The following is a 17,719-nucleotide window of genomic DNA, read 5'->3' as shown; positions in this document are numbered from 1 at the left end:
GCATGAAGTGCTCTAAAATTTCCTGGTAGATGGCTGCGTTGACTGTGGACTTCAGAAAACACAGTGGACCAACACCAGCAGATGACATGGCAGTCCAAATCATCACTGACTGTGAAAATTTCACACTGGACTTCAAGCAACATGGATTCTGCACCTCTCCACTCTTCCTCCAGACTCTGGGACCTTGATTTCCAAATTAAATGCAAAATTTACTTTCATCTGAAAAGAGGACTTTGGACCACTGAGCAACAGTCCAGTTCTTTTTCTCCACAGCCCAGGTAAGATGCTTCTGACGTTGTCTCTGTTTCAGAAGTGGCTTGGTAGCCCTTTTCCTGAAGACGTCTGAGCGTGGTGACTCTTGATGCACTGACTCCAGCTTCAGTCCACACCTTGTGAAGCTCTCCCAAGTGTTTGAATCAGCTTCGCTTGACAGTATTCTCAAGCTTGCAGTCAACCCTGTTGCTTGTGCACCTTTTCCTACCCAAATTCTTCCAGTCAACTTTGCATTTAATATGCTTTGATACAGCACTCTGTAAACAGCCACACCTTTCCAATGACCCTCTGTGACTTACCCTCTTTGTGGAGGGCATCAATGTTCGTCTTCTGGACCATTGCCAAGTCAGCAGTTTTCCCCATTATTGTGGTTTCAAAGAACAAGAGATACCCGGAATTTATACTGTAGGGATGGTCATTAATTGAAACTCAAATGTAAATATTCTAATATTTGGAGATACTGATTTTTGACTTTCATGAGCTGTAAGCTCTAATCATCAAAATTAAAACAAAAAAAGTTTTGAAATGCTTTACATTACATGTAATGAATCTAAAATATATGAAAGTTTAACTTTTTGAAATGTTACAAGAAAAAATGAACTATTTCACGATATTCAAATGTTTTGAGATGTACCTGTATAAGACAATGAGTCACCAAATTTGAACTGATTATATATATATTCTATTTATATGCTTTTTGTTAAGGTTTTATTCATTTTCAAGTTTACATTGATATTAGTAAAATTACATGTAACAGTGTGACAACATTTCTACCTTTTTTAAACCACAGACAATAGAGTTGTCATCATCTGGCACGTACACTAGATGCACACATTTTGTTTCCTTAACCTATTTTTTCTCAGATTCCATGAGTTTTGCATACGTGGCTGGTGCATTGTGGGAAAGAAGCAGACATGTCCATACTGCAAAGAAAAAGTTGACCTTAAAAGGATGTTCAGTAACCCGTATCCTTTTTGACCTCCAAAACACTCAAATCAGTTCAATTCAACTTAAGCATATACATGTGTAACTCATCTCACACATAAATGCTTTTTACAATATTTGTATTCTTTGTAGAGTCTGTGCATTAAAAAAAAACCTTGAAGTCCTGTAATGCTTTAAGCAGAAAAAAAAAAACATTGGCTAAATTTTAGTTTTATTCCCCTGTTCAAGCTTAGTATTGTGTATGTTATGTCATACTTTCTCTAGATGTATCAGAGGAGCCAACAGTAGTAATGGTTTGGAATTCCCACTCTTTTCATAAGCTGGACCTGCCAGTAACAACTCCTTTTCCCTAAGTCATAGATTCAGCTGATTATAAAGTAGATTTAAAGGACAGATAGATATATAGATAGATATATAGTTAATTTTTTTAACCACTGAGAAATTTTAAAGGGATAGTTCACCCAAAAATAAAATTTGTCATTTACTCACCCTCATGTGAGCAGGGCCAGTTTCTTCACTGCCATTCATGAGAGTATCTAGACGCATACATGTGGTGCTGCTCACACAGGAGGACATTCTGACGTAGGACGTCCATCTCTCTTAGTTCATCGTCTTTATATTCTAATTCAAATAAGGCTGGGCAAAAAAAGTCATCCTCTGTCAAAATATTCAGACATGTTTACAAAGACTTTTTCTTCTGCTGTAAACAATGCGCATTGCATCCGGATTCTACGTCAGAACGCAGGCTCCTGCATCAGCAACACCATACGCATGCATCGCAGTACATGAATGGCAGCAGAGAATGACACTGAAGAGAAGTCAGGGTTTTTTTCTTTGTGCGCAAAAAGTATTCTTCTAGCTTCGTAACGTTACGGTTGAACCACTGATGTCACATGGACTATTTTAACAATGCCCTTCCTACCTTTTTGGGCCATAAAATGTTTCAGTTGCATTGCTGGCTATGCAGGGTCAGAAAGCTCTCGGATTTCATCAAAAATATCTTAATTTGTAAATAATGACAGAATTTTCATTTCTGGGTGAACTATCCCTTTAAGCTTAGTACATTGCATGACTCTCTGTCAAGATAATTGTCTTGGATAATGCCTTTTCACACTTATGCTCCAGTTTCTGTGAGAATGCCACTGATACCATACGCAAGGCATTCTTTATAAGCCTGTGCTATGCCACTTGCTTGTATGTTACACTTAATACACTTTATTTGCTGCTCTCTGGAATACTTGATACCAATCGTACTCGATTACTAACATAACCTCGGTTCCATGAGATACAGCAACGAATACTGCGTCGCTAGATTCTATGGGGAAAACTCCTTTTTCTCTGAAGACTGAAGACTTTACAATCACGCAGTGTAACTGCACGGCCATTGGTTCGTGCTCTAAATTGAAAACAAACCAATGTGGCATTGCAGGCCCAGGGAGGAGTATGCTAGCGCAATAGCGTCAACTAACCATTGAGAAATTCTCTGCTTTGTGACTGGAGACCCTTTGGTGAGGCCATCAAAGCATACGAAGAATTGTTCCGACTGCCTGAACGGGGTGGAATGCTCGATGTAAATTCTAAAGGAGCATGGAAAGCTGTTATAGCTGCCACATAGACCTTGAGCATGGAAGGGGATCCAACAACTCTTGTACGAAGGACAGTATCACTGCTATGTCACAGGAAGTTCAGTATTCGGGCATAGAGGCGTCTCGGAGACAGGGCTCTAGCCTGTGATATAGTATTCGGGACACTCTCAGGAAGATGTGCTGATTCCTGTTGTGATCCCAGAGGTGCAGAGCCCACAGCTTGGGCTGGGGGTGCCAAATGGTCCTGTTCACCTGAGACAGAAAGTCTTGCCTCAGGGGAATGGCCATGGGACTGCTATCAGCAGCTGAGACAGCCAAAAAAAATGAAACCCAAAGCTGGTTCCTCCAGAGTGGGGCCCTGTGTCTGTGTTCCCTGATTTTCCTGATTACACGAGGGATCAGAATGATCAGGGGAAAAGCATACAAGAGTACCTTGGGCCAATCGTGGGCCAATGTGTCCTTGCTCTTCGAAGCCCTTCTCTTCAGTGCCGTCAACTGAGGAGAGATAAATTTTTAGGCTCACCGGATGGTGGCATGGGATGAGCTGGTATCGGTGCTGGATGCTGGAGGTGGCTCGAAGAGCGCGTGGGAACAGCTGAGCAGCTTAGATGAGTCAGCTTGTCCGCAGCGAGGTGTGTCAACTGCGAGCGGCTTCAAGTCCCGTAGATCAACGAAGGGAAGATCGTCGTCGCTGAAGGAGAATTGATCTGAGATCCTATGGCGTAATGCCCGCTTATATAGGTCAGAAAGCCCCACCCATTTCATCGCCATAGGTTCGTGCAGCTTTGCTGCCGAGCCATTGGTTTGTTTTTAATTTACTGCACGAACCAATGGCTGTGCAGTTACACTGCGCGATTGAAAAGGCTTCAGCCCTCTGAGAAAAAGGAGTTTTCCCCATAGCAACTAGTGACGCAGTACGAGTGAAGTATCAAAAGGGAACTAAGGCTTTATCTGGGTTATCTTGTTTCACTTTTCTCCCTAATACTTTACCAGGGGTTAACAGTTAATCCTGCACAGTCAAATTCTGTGGGGGAAAATTTAGGTAAAAGTGGTGACTAGGGATGGGTACCGAAACTCGGTATTAAATCGGTCTCGGGGCTAAATTATGAAAGACCGGAGTATCGATAAGCTCTGACGTTATCGGTACTTCTGTCGGTATTGGAGAAATTAAGAAAACACACATACATTTATTGTTTCTCTCTCGCTCTCTCGCTCTCTCTCTCTCTCTCTCTATATATATATGTATGTCGCCAGCTGTTTTTATGTGCAATAATATGCAAACATTTGTCTATGATGCATTTTTGCTATGCGCAATTCAGAAGCCAGATCGCGCTCACGCGGATGAGCTTCAGCACACGCAACATGAAAGTCCTGTTTAATTATGATAGAGGAGAGAACCAACCATTCAAACATCTGCTCACACTTTAGGCCTGTGGCTGTTATATTAAGCTAAGTATTTTTTTTTTTTTTCGATTTTGGCTTCCAAGGATTATAGCCGCATTTCTTCTAGCACAACTCCCTTCCCTTCATAGCGGCGCGGATTCGTTCCTCCGAACCGAAACTTAACATCTGAATCAGCTCAATCAGTGATTGTTATAAAATGCCGTCTTTACTGTTGCTACATTGCAGGACATATTTGATAGTAAAACGTTGAAAGTACAATCTGCTGTTCCCCAGGCTGAAATGTGTGTGCGCGCGTGTGCCTGCGCGGCGGCGTGCTCCAAAACGGACAAGCAAAGTACACTTTGAGCTTCGGGCGCGTCGAAATAACACACAAAAATATGCTAAAAAATACACACACAATGTGTCAAAATGGCCGGTTATGAGAGTCTTCACTTTTATGTTTTAAGTGGACGAGAACAGTTGGGAGTAAATCCGATGCGTGTCAGTATATTGTCTTAAAGTGTCAGACTGGAGCTTGAGCTATCAATGTTAATCAAAGAACAAAACGCAAAGAGAAAATCACCCACAGCTCTTAATCTGAACAACGTTATAGCTTTAATAAATATAAATCTATCAGTACATACAGTGAAAACTATGCAGTGCTCATTTACATTTGATTACTTTTGTAACTATTACTTACCTGAACATTAATATTAGTAGACCTTCATGGAAAAATGAAAGCACTGTTTATTTCATTTCGTTTGTGTGTTTGTTTTATTGTATTTGTCAGTTTGTTTTACTTTGTTTCTTTGTTCATGTTGTTACTGTATCTTATCTTATGTATATAAAACACTAAAAATACCTGCACACTGGTGCATTTACAAATTGATGAAGTGCAGGCATTTTTAGTGTTTTATATACATAAGATAAGATACTGTAAGAATATGAACAAAGAAACAAAGTAAAACAAAAAGTACCGATAAGAATACCGTTAAAGTACCGGATCGATAAGCAGTATCGATAAGAGTAGTAATACCGTTAAAACCTTAACGATACCCATCCCTAGTGGTGACACTCACTGATTTGGATCACTTTTGGACATTTTCTATGGGTTTCTATGTGCTGACATATACTTAATTGATAAAGGAAAAATATTATTAATACAAACACTAACAAATACAAAACATGATTACTAAAGTGTTATAACCTGCATGTTTTCTTTTTCACATTGTAAAACAATCTTAGTTCAGTGTTTTTTTGTTTGTTTGTTTTTTAATAAATATAACTAATTTAGCACCTTAACTCAGTCCTTAGATGGGAGAGACCCCATGTCATGTACGGACAGTTACTGGACTGGCTGCGCTACCTTGTGGCCTGGCAGCCTATTATCATTGGACTGGTACAAGGCATCAATTACATTCTGGGTTTGGAGTAATAGCACCAGCATAAAGGACGGGAATGCTTGACTCGATCTGCGGCGAATACATCTTTGGTTTCACTGACACAGGGACACTTTTTCAATGACTGATGTTAATGTGTTTTGCTGTGTTAATATGTCTTCAAATGAAATTCTATGAGCAGTCTGATGTTGGATGTTTTCGTTGACATTTTTCTTGTCAGACATTTGTTTATGGACTATTTGAAGTTTGGACCTTGAGTTATATATACATCAGTAGCGTAATTTATAAATGTTGCATATTGAATGTCCAATATGGTCTTTGAAATTTGAGTGCACGATTTCCCAAATGCACATTTGGTTTTATAACAATTAAAAAATGGCATTAATGTGTTCTCCATGTGCAGCTACTGTGCACATGCACACTTTTATTAGTGTGAGCTAAGTAATGAAAGAAAAAAAAAAGAATGATTTTAAACTTTTCATTTCATATGCATTTAGAAAATTATTGAAGTAATAATGATCAACAACGTACACTTCACAATGCTTAGCATTATAGACAGACAGTATAATGACAGACACTGTCAGACTTGTTAGGTAGTCAAATGATCCTTCGCCCAGTTTCAGTAGGTCTGATAACACAGTACTATATAACCGCTGCTGCACACACAGATATGCTGTTGGTGGTGGTGTGTGCAGACAAGCACCGTAATGTCAACTCCTCCTGTTGTCTGAATTGCATAAATGTATTTATGCCTGAAACAAATTAACTCTTTTGTCAGTGGGAATGAATGAGAATAATATACTTCTGCAAATATGCAGTATCCTGTACAAGTTTGCTTCTCTAGCAAATGTATTTGGTTTTACAGATGTTTAGATAATTATTTTCTTCTAAGACAAGACAAGGAAACTGAGTAGGAGAATCAGTGTTGGGAAGGTTACTTTGGAAATGTAACAGGTTACAGAATACAAGTTACCCTGCTTAAAATGTAATAAGTAGTGTAACGTTTCAATTACTTTATTAAAGTAATGTAACTGATTACTTTTTGATTACTTTTCTAATTTCCTAATGTTTTCAACTGTTAATCACTTACAAACAAAGCAGACAGTGTTAACCTTACTGTAGTACTCAACACTGATTACTGTCAGACTTTTGAAATCCTTCATCACTTGAATTAAGATTAAAATATTTTAATTTTAAAGGAGACATTGGATGCCAAATATCTTAATTTGCATATAAATGTGTCTTGGCAGTGTGTGGACACAACCACCCTACAATGATAAATATTTTTAAATGATAAAAAGCCCTTTTTTTTAGTCCCCCAAAAACCTAAACAGTCTCAATTATCAAGCCATTTGGATTTTGGAGTGAATAACCAGTGCTCTCTTTCAACTTCAATACCATGACTGAGGTCAGACCCTTGAGCAAGAATCGAACCCCCAACTGCTGCGCAAATCATTTTGCTCCAGACTGTTTTCTGAATGAGGGACAATTCAAGGCAGGTTTTGTTAAAAAGTTAAAACTCAAGGATGGAGCAGTACCGTTGTTCATGATCCAGCTGCACCTCCAGAAGTAGTAAGTCTCACACTTTATATTTTTTATGATTATTTGCGAATAGCCTTTGCTCTTCCACAAAAGAGAGGGACGGGGTGAGCAGAGTTCATAAGCATGTAAAGAGATATGCAGCGAAACAAGTTGCTGTAAACAGAGCTGTTTTTGACAAGGTAAAAAGGGTGTTGTTTTTCATGACCACTGAGACCATTTCAAGAAGACCATCATACCAACTTGTGGAAAATGGGCATCCGATGTCCCCTTAGAAGCACAGCCACTCCAAAATCAGACTTACTTTAAAATCATTCTGAGGGTAAATACAGATTTAAAATCATAAGATATAGTTTAATAGCTATGATACTGTTTTTTAAATCAAATCTTTACATAGCTATGATGGGAAACACTGGAATCTAACATTGCCTCAGAAAAAAACTGTTAATCTTAAAAAAAGTAAAGCATATACATAAACCCATATAGGAAATATAAGAGTTATCGGATAAGCATGTTACAGTATAAACTTCTGAAACATTGGTGTTTCATATTTTAGAACAGTCACTGCAGTTTATGAAAGAAATCAATTAAATCTGTATGTGGGAGTGTGTGTGAAAAAAATTTAACCCCCTTTGTAATCTTTAACATTTTTATAAGTAACTGTAATTTAATTACACATTTAACTGTAACTACTTACAATTACTTTTATTTTGTAATTAAATTACGTAATTACGTTACATGTAACTAGTTACTCCCCAACACTGAGGAGAATGTAGTATGTTGGTACAGATGGCATTTACAGTCCATATTATTATGTAGCGTTGAACTTAGCAGTATAACATGGATGGGTTATTTTTGGGAGGTGACAGGGTGGAAAAACATGTTTGCACAATCTTCCTCAGACTGGGTTAGATAAAGGGAACTTGGCACATACATATGGCGCACATGTGTTTACCTCAAAATCTGTGCTGTACACTCTTTTAGGATAAAATCTACAGTTTTATACACGAGACCACTGATCTCTAGAAGGTTTTTTTTTCTAAAGAAAAAATTATGTATGTTAATACATTCTAATTAATGTATTTAATGTATTTAGTGTAAAAAAAAAAAAAAAAATCCATATTTAAAATCCGGGCTCCACTACTTCCAGGATGCTTAATTTCAGACATGCTAGTAATTTGAAGGACAAAGAAAGCCTTCATCTGTGTATGTGAATTTACTTAAATGGTTCTCCACAATTTTTGTTGTCAATTTTTTTTTATTATGTATTCCACTCTCTATTGTGAGCAGTCCCCAGTGACAACATAAGAGAAAGGTTCTATGAAAGACTTTATAAATATGGATAAATAATTACTTTTAGTGGTGTTTGCTCAGGCCAGCATCACTATCACTATTGCTCATACCAGGTTATAGATTTGAGAAAATCTTAACCCTAAATATATAGCCAAGCAATAAGGGTGTCCTATAACACCTTATAGTGACAGCAACACAACGCAATGCTCTAAAAACATTTAGAACGTTAACCATCATAAAGTAAGAACATGGCATTTGAATCATATTTGATGTTTTCGTGTTTCAGGTTTCTGTTTGACCTCTATGTTATTGAGTAAGTGGGAGTGCTGTATGCTTAGAGACAGGCTTTGCCATCACTTAAACTGCCATAAGTAATGTGTCACTCTCTAATATTACAACAAATAAGGGTGTGCGTAGTAACACAGGGTAACCGTAGGGAGTAAAACTGCGAGAACATTACATTTTCTAAATGTACATTACATTTACATTTAGTCATTTAGCAGACATTTTTATCCAAAGCGACTTACAAATGAGGACAATAGAAGCAATCAAAATCAACAAAAGAGCAATAATAAGCAAGTGTTATAACAAGTCTCAGTTATCCCAACACATTTCATGTAGAAAGGTTTTTTATATTATATTAGGATATATATAATATATACACACGTGGTCAGAATTGTTGGTACCCTTGGTAAATATGATCAAAGAAGGCTGTGAAAATAAATGTGCATTGTTAATCCTTTTGATCTTTTATTTTTAAAAATCACAAAAATCTAAGCTTTCATTGGAGAATAAGAATTTAAAATGGGGGGGCAATATCATTATGAAATAAATGTTTTTTTCTCAAATACATGGACACACTTACTGGTACCTCTAGAAATTCTTATAGGTAAAATTTTTGTGAAATATATTCCAATTCATATTCACAATTTTGAGCACACCAGCGTGATTATGAACATGAAATTATCCAGCCATGGCTTCCTGTTTCACAGAAATATAAATAGGAGGGAAAACAAAAGCCAAATTCCAAATGAATCAACCATCACTATGAGAAAAACCAAATAATATATTTCTGATGTGCAGGAAAAGATAATTGAGCTTCACAAATTAGAAAGTGGCTTTAAGAAAAGGACTAGAGCAGTGAAAATTCCCATTTCCACTATAAGGGCAATAATTAAGAAGTTTCAATCAACAGAAAATGTTATGAATCTACCTGGAAGAGGACATGTGTCTATATCGTCCTAATGCATGGTGAGAAGGAGAGTTTGAGTGGCCAAAGACACTTCAAGGATCACAGCTAGAGAATTGCTGAAAAAGGTTTAGTTTCGGGGTCAGAAAACCTTAAAAATAATTATCAAACAGCACCTACATCACCACATGAGGTTTGGGAGGGCTTCAAGAAAAAAATCAAGAAAAGAACATGCTTTCACCAAAAAACAATCTCCAGCATATTCAGTTGTCAGACATGACTGGAACTTCAAATGGGACTGGCTTCTATGGTCAGAAGTAACTAAAAAATTAGTTTTTAGCAGCAAACACTCAAGGTGGGTTTGGTGAACACAGGGATAAAAAATACTAATATTAATTAAAGATAATTTTACATAAAAGATGTTAACATTTAGTCCACAAGACAAACAAATAGCTAAAATTATTCAAATAACCCCCTTCAAAAGTTTGGGAACCCTTGGTTCTTAATGCATAGTACTTCCTTCTTGCATCAGTGAATGTTTGAACCTTTTTTAATAGTTGTGTTTGAGTCTCTCCATTGTCCACATTGTGAAAAGATGGGTCTCAAAATCAGTCACTGGTGGAAAGGGTTAAAATATGCAAAAGATGCTGGAGCTCTGAGCTCTGCTGACCCTGCCCCTCTCTTCCGTGGAGTGACGAGCAGACTGTAAACTTCAGCCACGAAACTGGCTAACTAGCACATTATTAGGAAAGGTGATTTACAAAGATTCATAAAAAACCCTTATACTGGGAGTTAATGAGACTGTTATATTCATTATTACATCCGATAACAAAGCACCTCAATTGCTTAATCGGAGACATCTTGTCTTCCCCTGCACCGGAGTCGACACAATGGAGGATTGATGACAGCTCGGGTCTAAGGAAGGCCTTCAAGCAGTCTGTGCAGAACTGAATCATTCTGACAGGAATTTCATAACAGCCTGATTTGAGAAAGGGGATTTTAAAATAGGGATTTAAAAAAAACCACTGGGTGGATTTTTATCATTACAGAATGGATGTGACCCCAAAGGATGACCCCTTTAAGAACCAAGGGTTCCCAAACTTTTGAAGGGGGTTATTTTAATAATTTCAGCATTTTTTTGTCTTGTGGACTAAATGTTAACATATTTTAGGTAAAATATCTTACTCAGGATAGTACTAAATAAAAAATAACATTACATTTTCATTACATTTCATGAGAAAGAAACAGCTTTAATGTATTTAAGGTTTACTCTTAAAACTGCATAAACCAACTTTCTCTCACTGAGAAAGGAGCTTTTCAGCATCTGTGCCCTTGCATTCTCTTCATTTGCTTAGTTGCACTAAACACAGCATTAGTGTTCTTAGAAGCTCTAAATAGTGATTTTGTGCATTGAAATTATAACATGACTTGCTCTGCAAAAAGCTCCAAAACGTGAAAATCTGTCTTCTGCATTGCAAATAACATATTTCATGAGAAAGAAACATCTTTCATATACTTAAGCTTTACTCTTAAAACTGCATAAACCAACTTTCTCTCACTGAGAAAGAAGCTTTTCAGCATGTGTGCCCTTGCATTCTCTTCATTTGCTTAGTTGCAATAAACACAGAATTAGTGTTCTTAGAAATTCTAAATAGGGATTTTGTGCATTGAAACTCTAACATGACTTGCTCTGCAAAAAGCTCCAAAACATGAAAATCTGTCTTCTGCATTGCAAATAACATTATATTTCATGAAAAAGAAACAACTTTCATTTACTTAAGCTTTACTCTTAAAACTTCATAAACCAACTTTCTCTCACTGAGAAAGAAGCTTTTCAGCATGTGTGCCCTTGCATTCTCTTCATTTGCTTAGTTGCAATAAACACAGAATTAGTGTTCTTAGAAATTCTAAATAGGGATTTTGTGCATTGAAACTCTAACATGACTTGTTCTGCAAAAAGCTCCAAAACATGAAAATCTGTCTTCTGCATTGCAAATAACATTACATTTCATGAGAAAGAAACATCTTTCATGTACTTAAGCTTTACTCTTAAAACTGCATAAATCAACTTTCGCTCACTTAGAAAGGAGCTTTTCAGCATCTCTGCTCTCGCATTCTCTTCATTTGCTTAGTTGCACTAAACACAGCATTAGTGTTCTTAGAAGCTTTAAACTAGTGATTTTCTGCATTGAAGCTCTAACATGACTTGTTCTGCAAAAAGCTCCAAAACATGAAAATCTGTCTTCTGCATTGCAAATAACATTACATTTCATGAGAAAGAAACAGCTTTAATGTATTTAAGGTTTACTCTTACAATTGCATAAATCAACTTTCTCTCACTGATCAAGAAGCTTTTCAGCATCTGTGCCCTCGCATTCTCTTCATTTGCTTAGTTGCAATAAACACAGAATTAGTGTTCTTAGAAATTCTAAATAGGGATTTTGTGCATTGAAACTCTAACATGACTTGCTCTGCAAAAAGCTCCAAAACATGAAAATCTGTCTTCTGCACTGCAAATAACATATTTCATGAGAAAGAAACATCTTTCATATACTTAAGCTTTACTCTTAAAACTTCATAAACCAACTTTCTCTCACTGAGAAAGAAGCTTTTCAGCATGTGTGCCCTTGCATTCTCTTCATTTGCTTAGTTGCAATAAACACAGAATTAGTGTTCTTAGAAATTCTAAATAGGGATTTTGTGCATTGAAACTCTAACATGACTTGCTCTGCAAAAAGCTCCAAAACATGAACATCTGTCTTCTGCATTGCAAATAACATTACATTTCATGAGAAAGAAACATCTTTCATGTACTTAAGCTTTACTCTTAAAACTGCATAAATCAACTTTCGCTCACTTAGAAAGGAGCTTTTCAGCATCTCAGCTCTCGCATTCTCTTCATTTGCTTAGTTGCACTAAACACAGCATTAGTGTTCTTGGAAACTTTAAACTAGTGATTTTCTGCATTGAAGCTTTAACATGACTTCCTCTGGAAAAAGCTTCAAAACATGAAAATCTGTCTTCTGCATTGCAAATAACATTACATTTCATGAGAAAGAAACATCTTTCATGTACTTAAGCTTTACTCTTAAAACTGCATAAATCAACTTTCGCTCACTTAGAAAGGAGCTTTTCAGCATCTCTGCTCTCGCATTCTCTTCATTTGCTTAGTTGCACTAAACACAGCATTAGTGTTCTTAAAGCTTTAAACTAGTGATTTTCTGCATTGAAACTCTAACATGACTTGTTCTGCAAAAAGCTCCAAAACATGAAAATCTGTCTTCTGCATTGCAAATAACATTACATTTCATGAGAAAGAAACAGCTTTAATGTATTTAAGGTTTACTCTTACAATTGCATAAACCAACTTTCTCTCACTGAGAAAGAAGCTTTTCTTTGCTTAGTTGCATTAAACACAGCATTACGGTTCTTGGAAACTTTAAACTAGTGATTTTCTGCATTGAATCTTTAAAATGACTTCCTCTGGAAAAAGCTTCCAAATATGAGCATCTGTCTTCTGCATTAAAAATAAAATTACATTTCATGAGAAAGAAACATCTTTCATGTACTTAAGCTTTACTCTTAAAACTGCATAAACCAACTTTCTCGTAGTGAGAAAGAAGCTTTTCAGCATGTGTTCCCTCGAATTCTCTTATATTTGCAATAAACACAGCATTAGTGTTCTTAGAAGCTCTAAATAGCGATTTTGTGCATTGAAGCTCTAACATGACTTGTTCTGCAAAAAGCTCCAAAACATGAAAATCTGTCTTCTGCATTGCAAATAACATTACATTTCATGAGAAAGAAACATCTTTCATGTATTTAAGCTTTACTCTTAGAACTGTATAAACCAACTTTCTCTTACTGAGAAAGAATATTTTCTTTGCTTAGTTGCATTAAACACAGCATTAGTGTTCTTGGAAAGTTTAAACTAGTGATTTTCTGCATTGAAACTTTAAAATGACTTCCTCTGCAAAAAGCTCCAAAGCATGAAAATCTGTCTTCTCTATTGCAAATAACATTACATTTCATGAGAAAGAACATGAAATGTAAATAACATTACATTTTATGAGAAAGAAACATCTTTCATGTATTTAAGCTTTACTCTTAGAACTGCATAAACCAACTTTCTCGTAGTGAGAAAGAAGCTTTTCAGCATGTGTTCCCCCGCATTCTCTTATATTTGCAATAAACACAGCATTAGTGTTCTTAGAAGCTTTAAACTAGTGATTTTCTGCATTGAAGCTCTAACATGACTTGTTCTGCAAAAAGGTCCAAAACATGAAAATCTGTCTTCTGCACTGCAAATAACATTACATTTCATGAGAAAGAACATGAAATGTAAATAACATTACATTTTATGAGAAAGAAACATCTTTCATGTATTTAAGCTTTACTCTTAGAACTGCATAAACCAACTTTCTCTTACTGAGAAAGAAGATTTTCTTTGCTTAGTTGCATTAAACACAGCATTAGTGTTCTTGGAAACTTTAAACTAGTGATTTTCTGCATTGAAACTTTAAAATGACTTCCTCTGGAAAAAGCTTCCAAACATGAACATCTGTCTTCTGCATTGCATATAACATTACATTTCATGAGAAAGAAACATCTTTCATGTACTTAAGCTTTACTCTTAAAACTGCATAAACCAACTTTCTCGTAGTGAGAAAGAAGCTTTTCAGCATGTGTTCCCTCGCATTCTCTTATATTTGCAATAAACACAGCATTAGTGTTCTTAGAAGCTCTAAATATCGATTTTGTGCATTGAAGCTCTAACATGACTTGCTCTGCAAAAAGCTCCAAAACATGAAAATCTGTCTTCTGCACTGCAAATAACATATTTCATGAGAAAGAAACATCTATCATATACTTAAGCTTTACTCTTAAAACTGCATAAACCAACATTCGCTCACTTAGAAAGGAGCTTTTCAGCATCTCTGCCCTCGCATTCTCTTCATTTGCTTAGTTGCACTAAACACAGCATTAGTGTTCTTAGAAGCTTTAAACTAGTGATTTTCTGCATTGAAACTCTAACATGACTTGTTCTGCAAAAAGCTCCAAAACATGAAAATCTGTCTTCTGCATTGCAAATAACATTACATTTCATGAGAAAGAAACAGCTTTAATGTATTTAAGGTTTACTCTTACAATTGCATAAACCAACTTTCTCTCACTGATCAAGAAGCTTTTCAGGATCTGTGCCCTCGCATTCGCTTCATTTGCTTAGTTGCACCAAACACAGCATTAGTGTTCTTAAAGCTTTAAACTAGTGATTTTCTGCATTGAAACTGTAACATGACTTGTTCTGCAAAAAGCTCCAAAACATGAAAATCTGTCTTCTGCATTGCAAATAACATTACATTTCATGAGAAAGAAACAGCTTTAATGTATTTAAGGTTTACTCTTACAATTGCATAAACCAACTTTCTCTCACTGAGAAAGAAGCTTTTCTTTGCTTAGTTGCATTAAACACAGCATTACGGTTCTTGGAAACTTTAAACTAGTGATTTTCTGCATTGAATCTTTAAAATGACTTCCTCTGGAAAAAGCTTCCAAATATGAACATCTGTCTTCTGCATTGCAAATAAAATTACATTTCATGAGAAAGAAACATCTTTCATGTACTTAAGCTTTACTCTTAAAACTGCATAAACCAACTTTCTCGTAGTGAGAAAGAAGCTTTTCAGCATGTGTTCCCTCGAATTCTCTTATATTTGCAATAAACACAGCATTAGTGTTCTTAGAAGCTCTAAATAGCGATTTTGTGCATTGAAGCTCTAACATGACTTGTTCTGCAAAAAGCTCCAAAACATGAAAATCTGTCTTCTGCATTGCAAATAACATTACATTTCATGAGAAAGAAACATCTTTCATGTATTTAAGCTTTACTCTTAGAACTGTATAAACCAACTTTCTCTTACTGAGAAAGAAGATTTTCTTTGCTTAGTTGCATTAAACACAGCATTAGTGTTCTTGGAAACTTTAAACTAGTGATTTTCTGCATTGAAACTTTAAAATGACTTCCTCTGGAAAAAGCTTCCAAACATGAACATCTGTCTTCTGCATTGCATATAACATTACATTTCATGAGAAAGAAACATCTTTCATGTACTTAAGCTTTACTCTTAAAACTGCATAAACCAACTTTCTCGTAGTGAGAAAGAAGCTTTTCAGCATGTGTTCCCTCGCATTCTCTTATATTTGCAATAAACACAGCATTAGTGTTCTTAGAAGCTCTAAATATCGATTTTGTGCATTGAAGCTCTAACATGACTTGCTCTGCAAAAAGCTCCAAAACATGAAAATCTGTCTTCTGCACTGCAAATAACATATTTCATGAGAAAGAAACATCTATCATATACTTAAGCTTTACTCTTAAAACTGCATAAACCAACATTCGCTCACTTAGAAAGGAGCTTTTCAGCATCTCTGCCCTCGCATTCTCTTCATTTTTTTAGTTGCACTAAACACAGCATTAGTGTTCTTAGAAGCTTTAAACTAGTGATTTTCTGCATTGAAACTCTAACATGACTTGTTCTGCAAAAAGCTCCAAAACATGAAAATCTGTCTTCTGCATTGCAAATAACATTACATTTCATGAGAAAGAAACAGCTTTAATGTATTTAAGGTTTACTCTTACAATTGCATAAACCAACTTTCTCTCACTGATCAAGAAGCTTTTCAGCATCTCTGCCCTCGCATTCTCTTCATTTGCTTAGTTGCACTAAACACAGCATTAGTGTTCTTATAAGCTTTAAACTAGTGATTTTCTGCATTGAAGCTCTAACATGACTTGTTCTGCAAAAAGCTCCAAAACATGAAAATCTGTCTTCTGCATTGCAAATAACATTACATTTCATGAGAAAGAAACAGCTTTAATGTATTTAAGGTTTACTCTTACAATTGCATAAACCAACTTTCTCTCACTGATCAAGAAGCTTTTCAGGATCTGTGCCCTCGCATTCTCTTCATTTGCTTAGTTGCACTAAACACAGCATTAGTGTTCTTAAAGCTTTAAACTAGTGATTTTCTGCATTGAAACTTTAAAATGACTTCCTCTGGAAAAAGCTTCCAAACATGAACATCTGTCTTCTGCATTGCATATAACATTACATTTCATGAGAAAGAAACATCTTTCATGTACTTAAGCTTTACTCTTAAAACTGCATAAACCAACTTTCTCGTAGTGAGAAAGAAGCTTTTCAGCATGTGTTCCCTCGCATTCTCTTATATTTGCAATAAACACAGCATTAGTGTTCTTAGAAGCTCTAAATATCGATTTTGTGCATTGAAGCTCTAACATGACTTGCTCTGCAAAAAGCTCCAAAACATGAAAATCTGTCTTCTGCACTGCAAATAACATATTTCATGAGAAAGAAACATCTATCATATACTTAAGCTTTACTCTTAAAACTGCATAAACCAACATTCGCTCACTTAGAAAGGAGCTTTTCAGCATCTCTGCCCTCGCATTCTCTTCATTTGCTTAGTTGCACTAAACACAGCATTAGTGTTCTTAGAAGCTTTAAACTAGTGATTTTCTGCATTGAAACTCTAACATGACTTGTTCTGCAAAAAGCTCCAAAACATGAAAATCTGTCTTCTGCATTGCAAATAACATTACATTTCATGAGAAAGAAACAGCTTTAATGTATTTAAGGTTTACTCTTACAATTGCATAAACCAACTTTCTCTCACTGATCAAGAAGCTTTTCAGGATCTGTGCCCTCGCATTCGCTTCATTTGCTTAGTTGCACCAAACACAGCATTAGTGTTCTTAAAGCTTTAAACTAGTGATTTTCTGCATTGAAACTGTAACATGACTTGTTCTGCAAAAAGCTCCAAAACATGAAAATCTGTCTTCTGCATTGCAAATAACATTACATTTCATGAGAAAGAAACAGCTTTAATGTATTTAAGGTTTACTCTTACAATTGCATAAACCAACTTTCTCTCACTGAGAAAGAAGCTTTTCTTTGCTTAGTTGCATTAAACACAGCATTACGGTTCTTGGAAACTTTAAACTAGTGATTTTCTGCATTGAATCTTTAAAATGACTTCCTCTGGAAAAAGCTTCCAAATATGAACATCTGTCTTCTGCATTGCAAATA

The 17,719-nt window shown here is 35.9% G+C and overlaps 1 protein-coding gene across 3 annotated transcripts in view; it reads left to right on the top strand.

Annotated features, from left to right (window-relative positions):
* Positions 1-6,789, top strand: part of LOC306856269 (E3 ubiquitin ligase RNF121-like) — a 113,010-nt gene extending 106,221 nt beyond the window's left edge. For 2 of the 3 annotated variants that reach the window (XM_079395429.1, XM_079395428.1), the window contains exons 7-8: positions 1,137-1,238; positions 5,502-6,781. In XM_079395429.1, coding sequence (XP_079251555.1) covers positions 1,137-1,238; positions 5,502-5,622 — 223 coding nt within the window. In that variant the 3' untranslated portion in view covers positions 5,623-6,781. Of the gene's footprint in view, positions 1-1,136; positions 1,239-5,501 lie in introns of all 3 variants that reach the window. The other variant, XM_079395427.1, reaches the window with a different exon arrangement.
* The last annotated feature ends 10,930 nt before the right edge of the window (positions 6,790-17,719 follow it).

The sequence above is a fragment of the Barbus barbus genome (genome assembly GCF_936440315.1).
Source record: "Barbus barbus genome assembly, chromosome: 36".
Lineage (NCBI taxonomy): Eukaryota > Metazoa > Chordata > Actinopteri > Cypriniformes > Cyprinidae > Barbus > Barbus barbus.
This window is presented reverse-complemented; position numbering and strand designations above follow the sequence as displayed.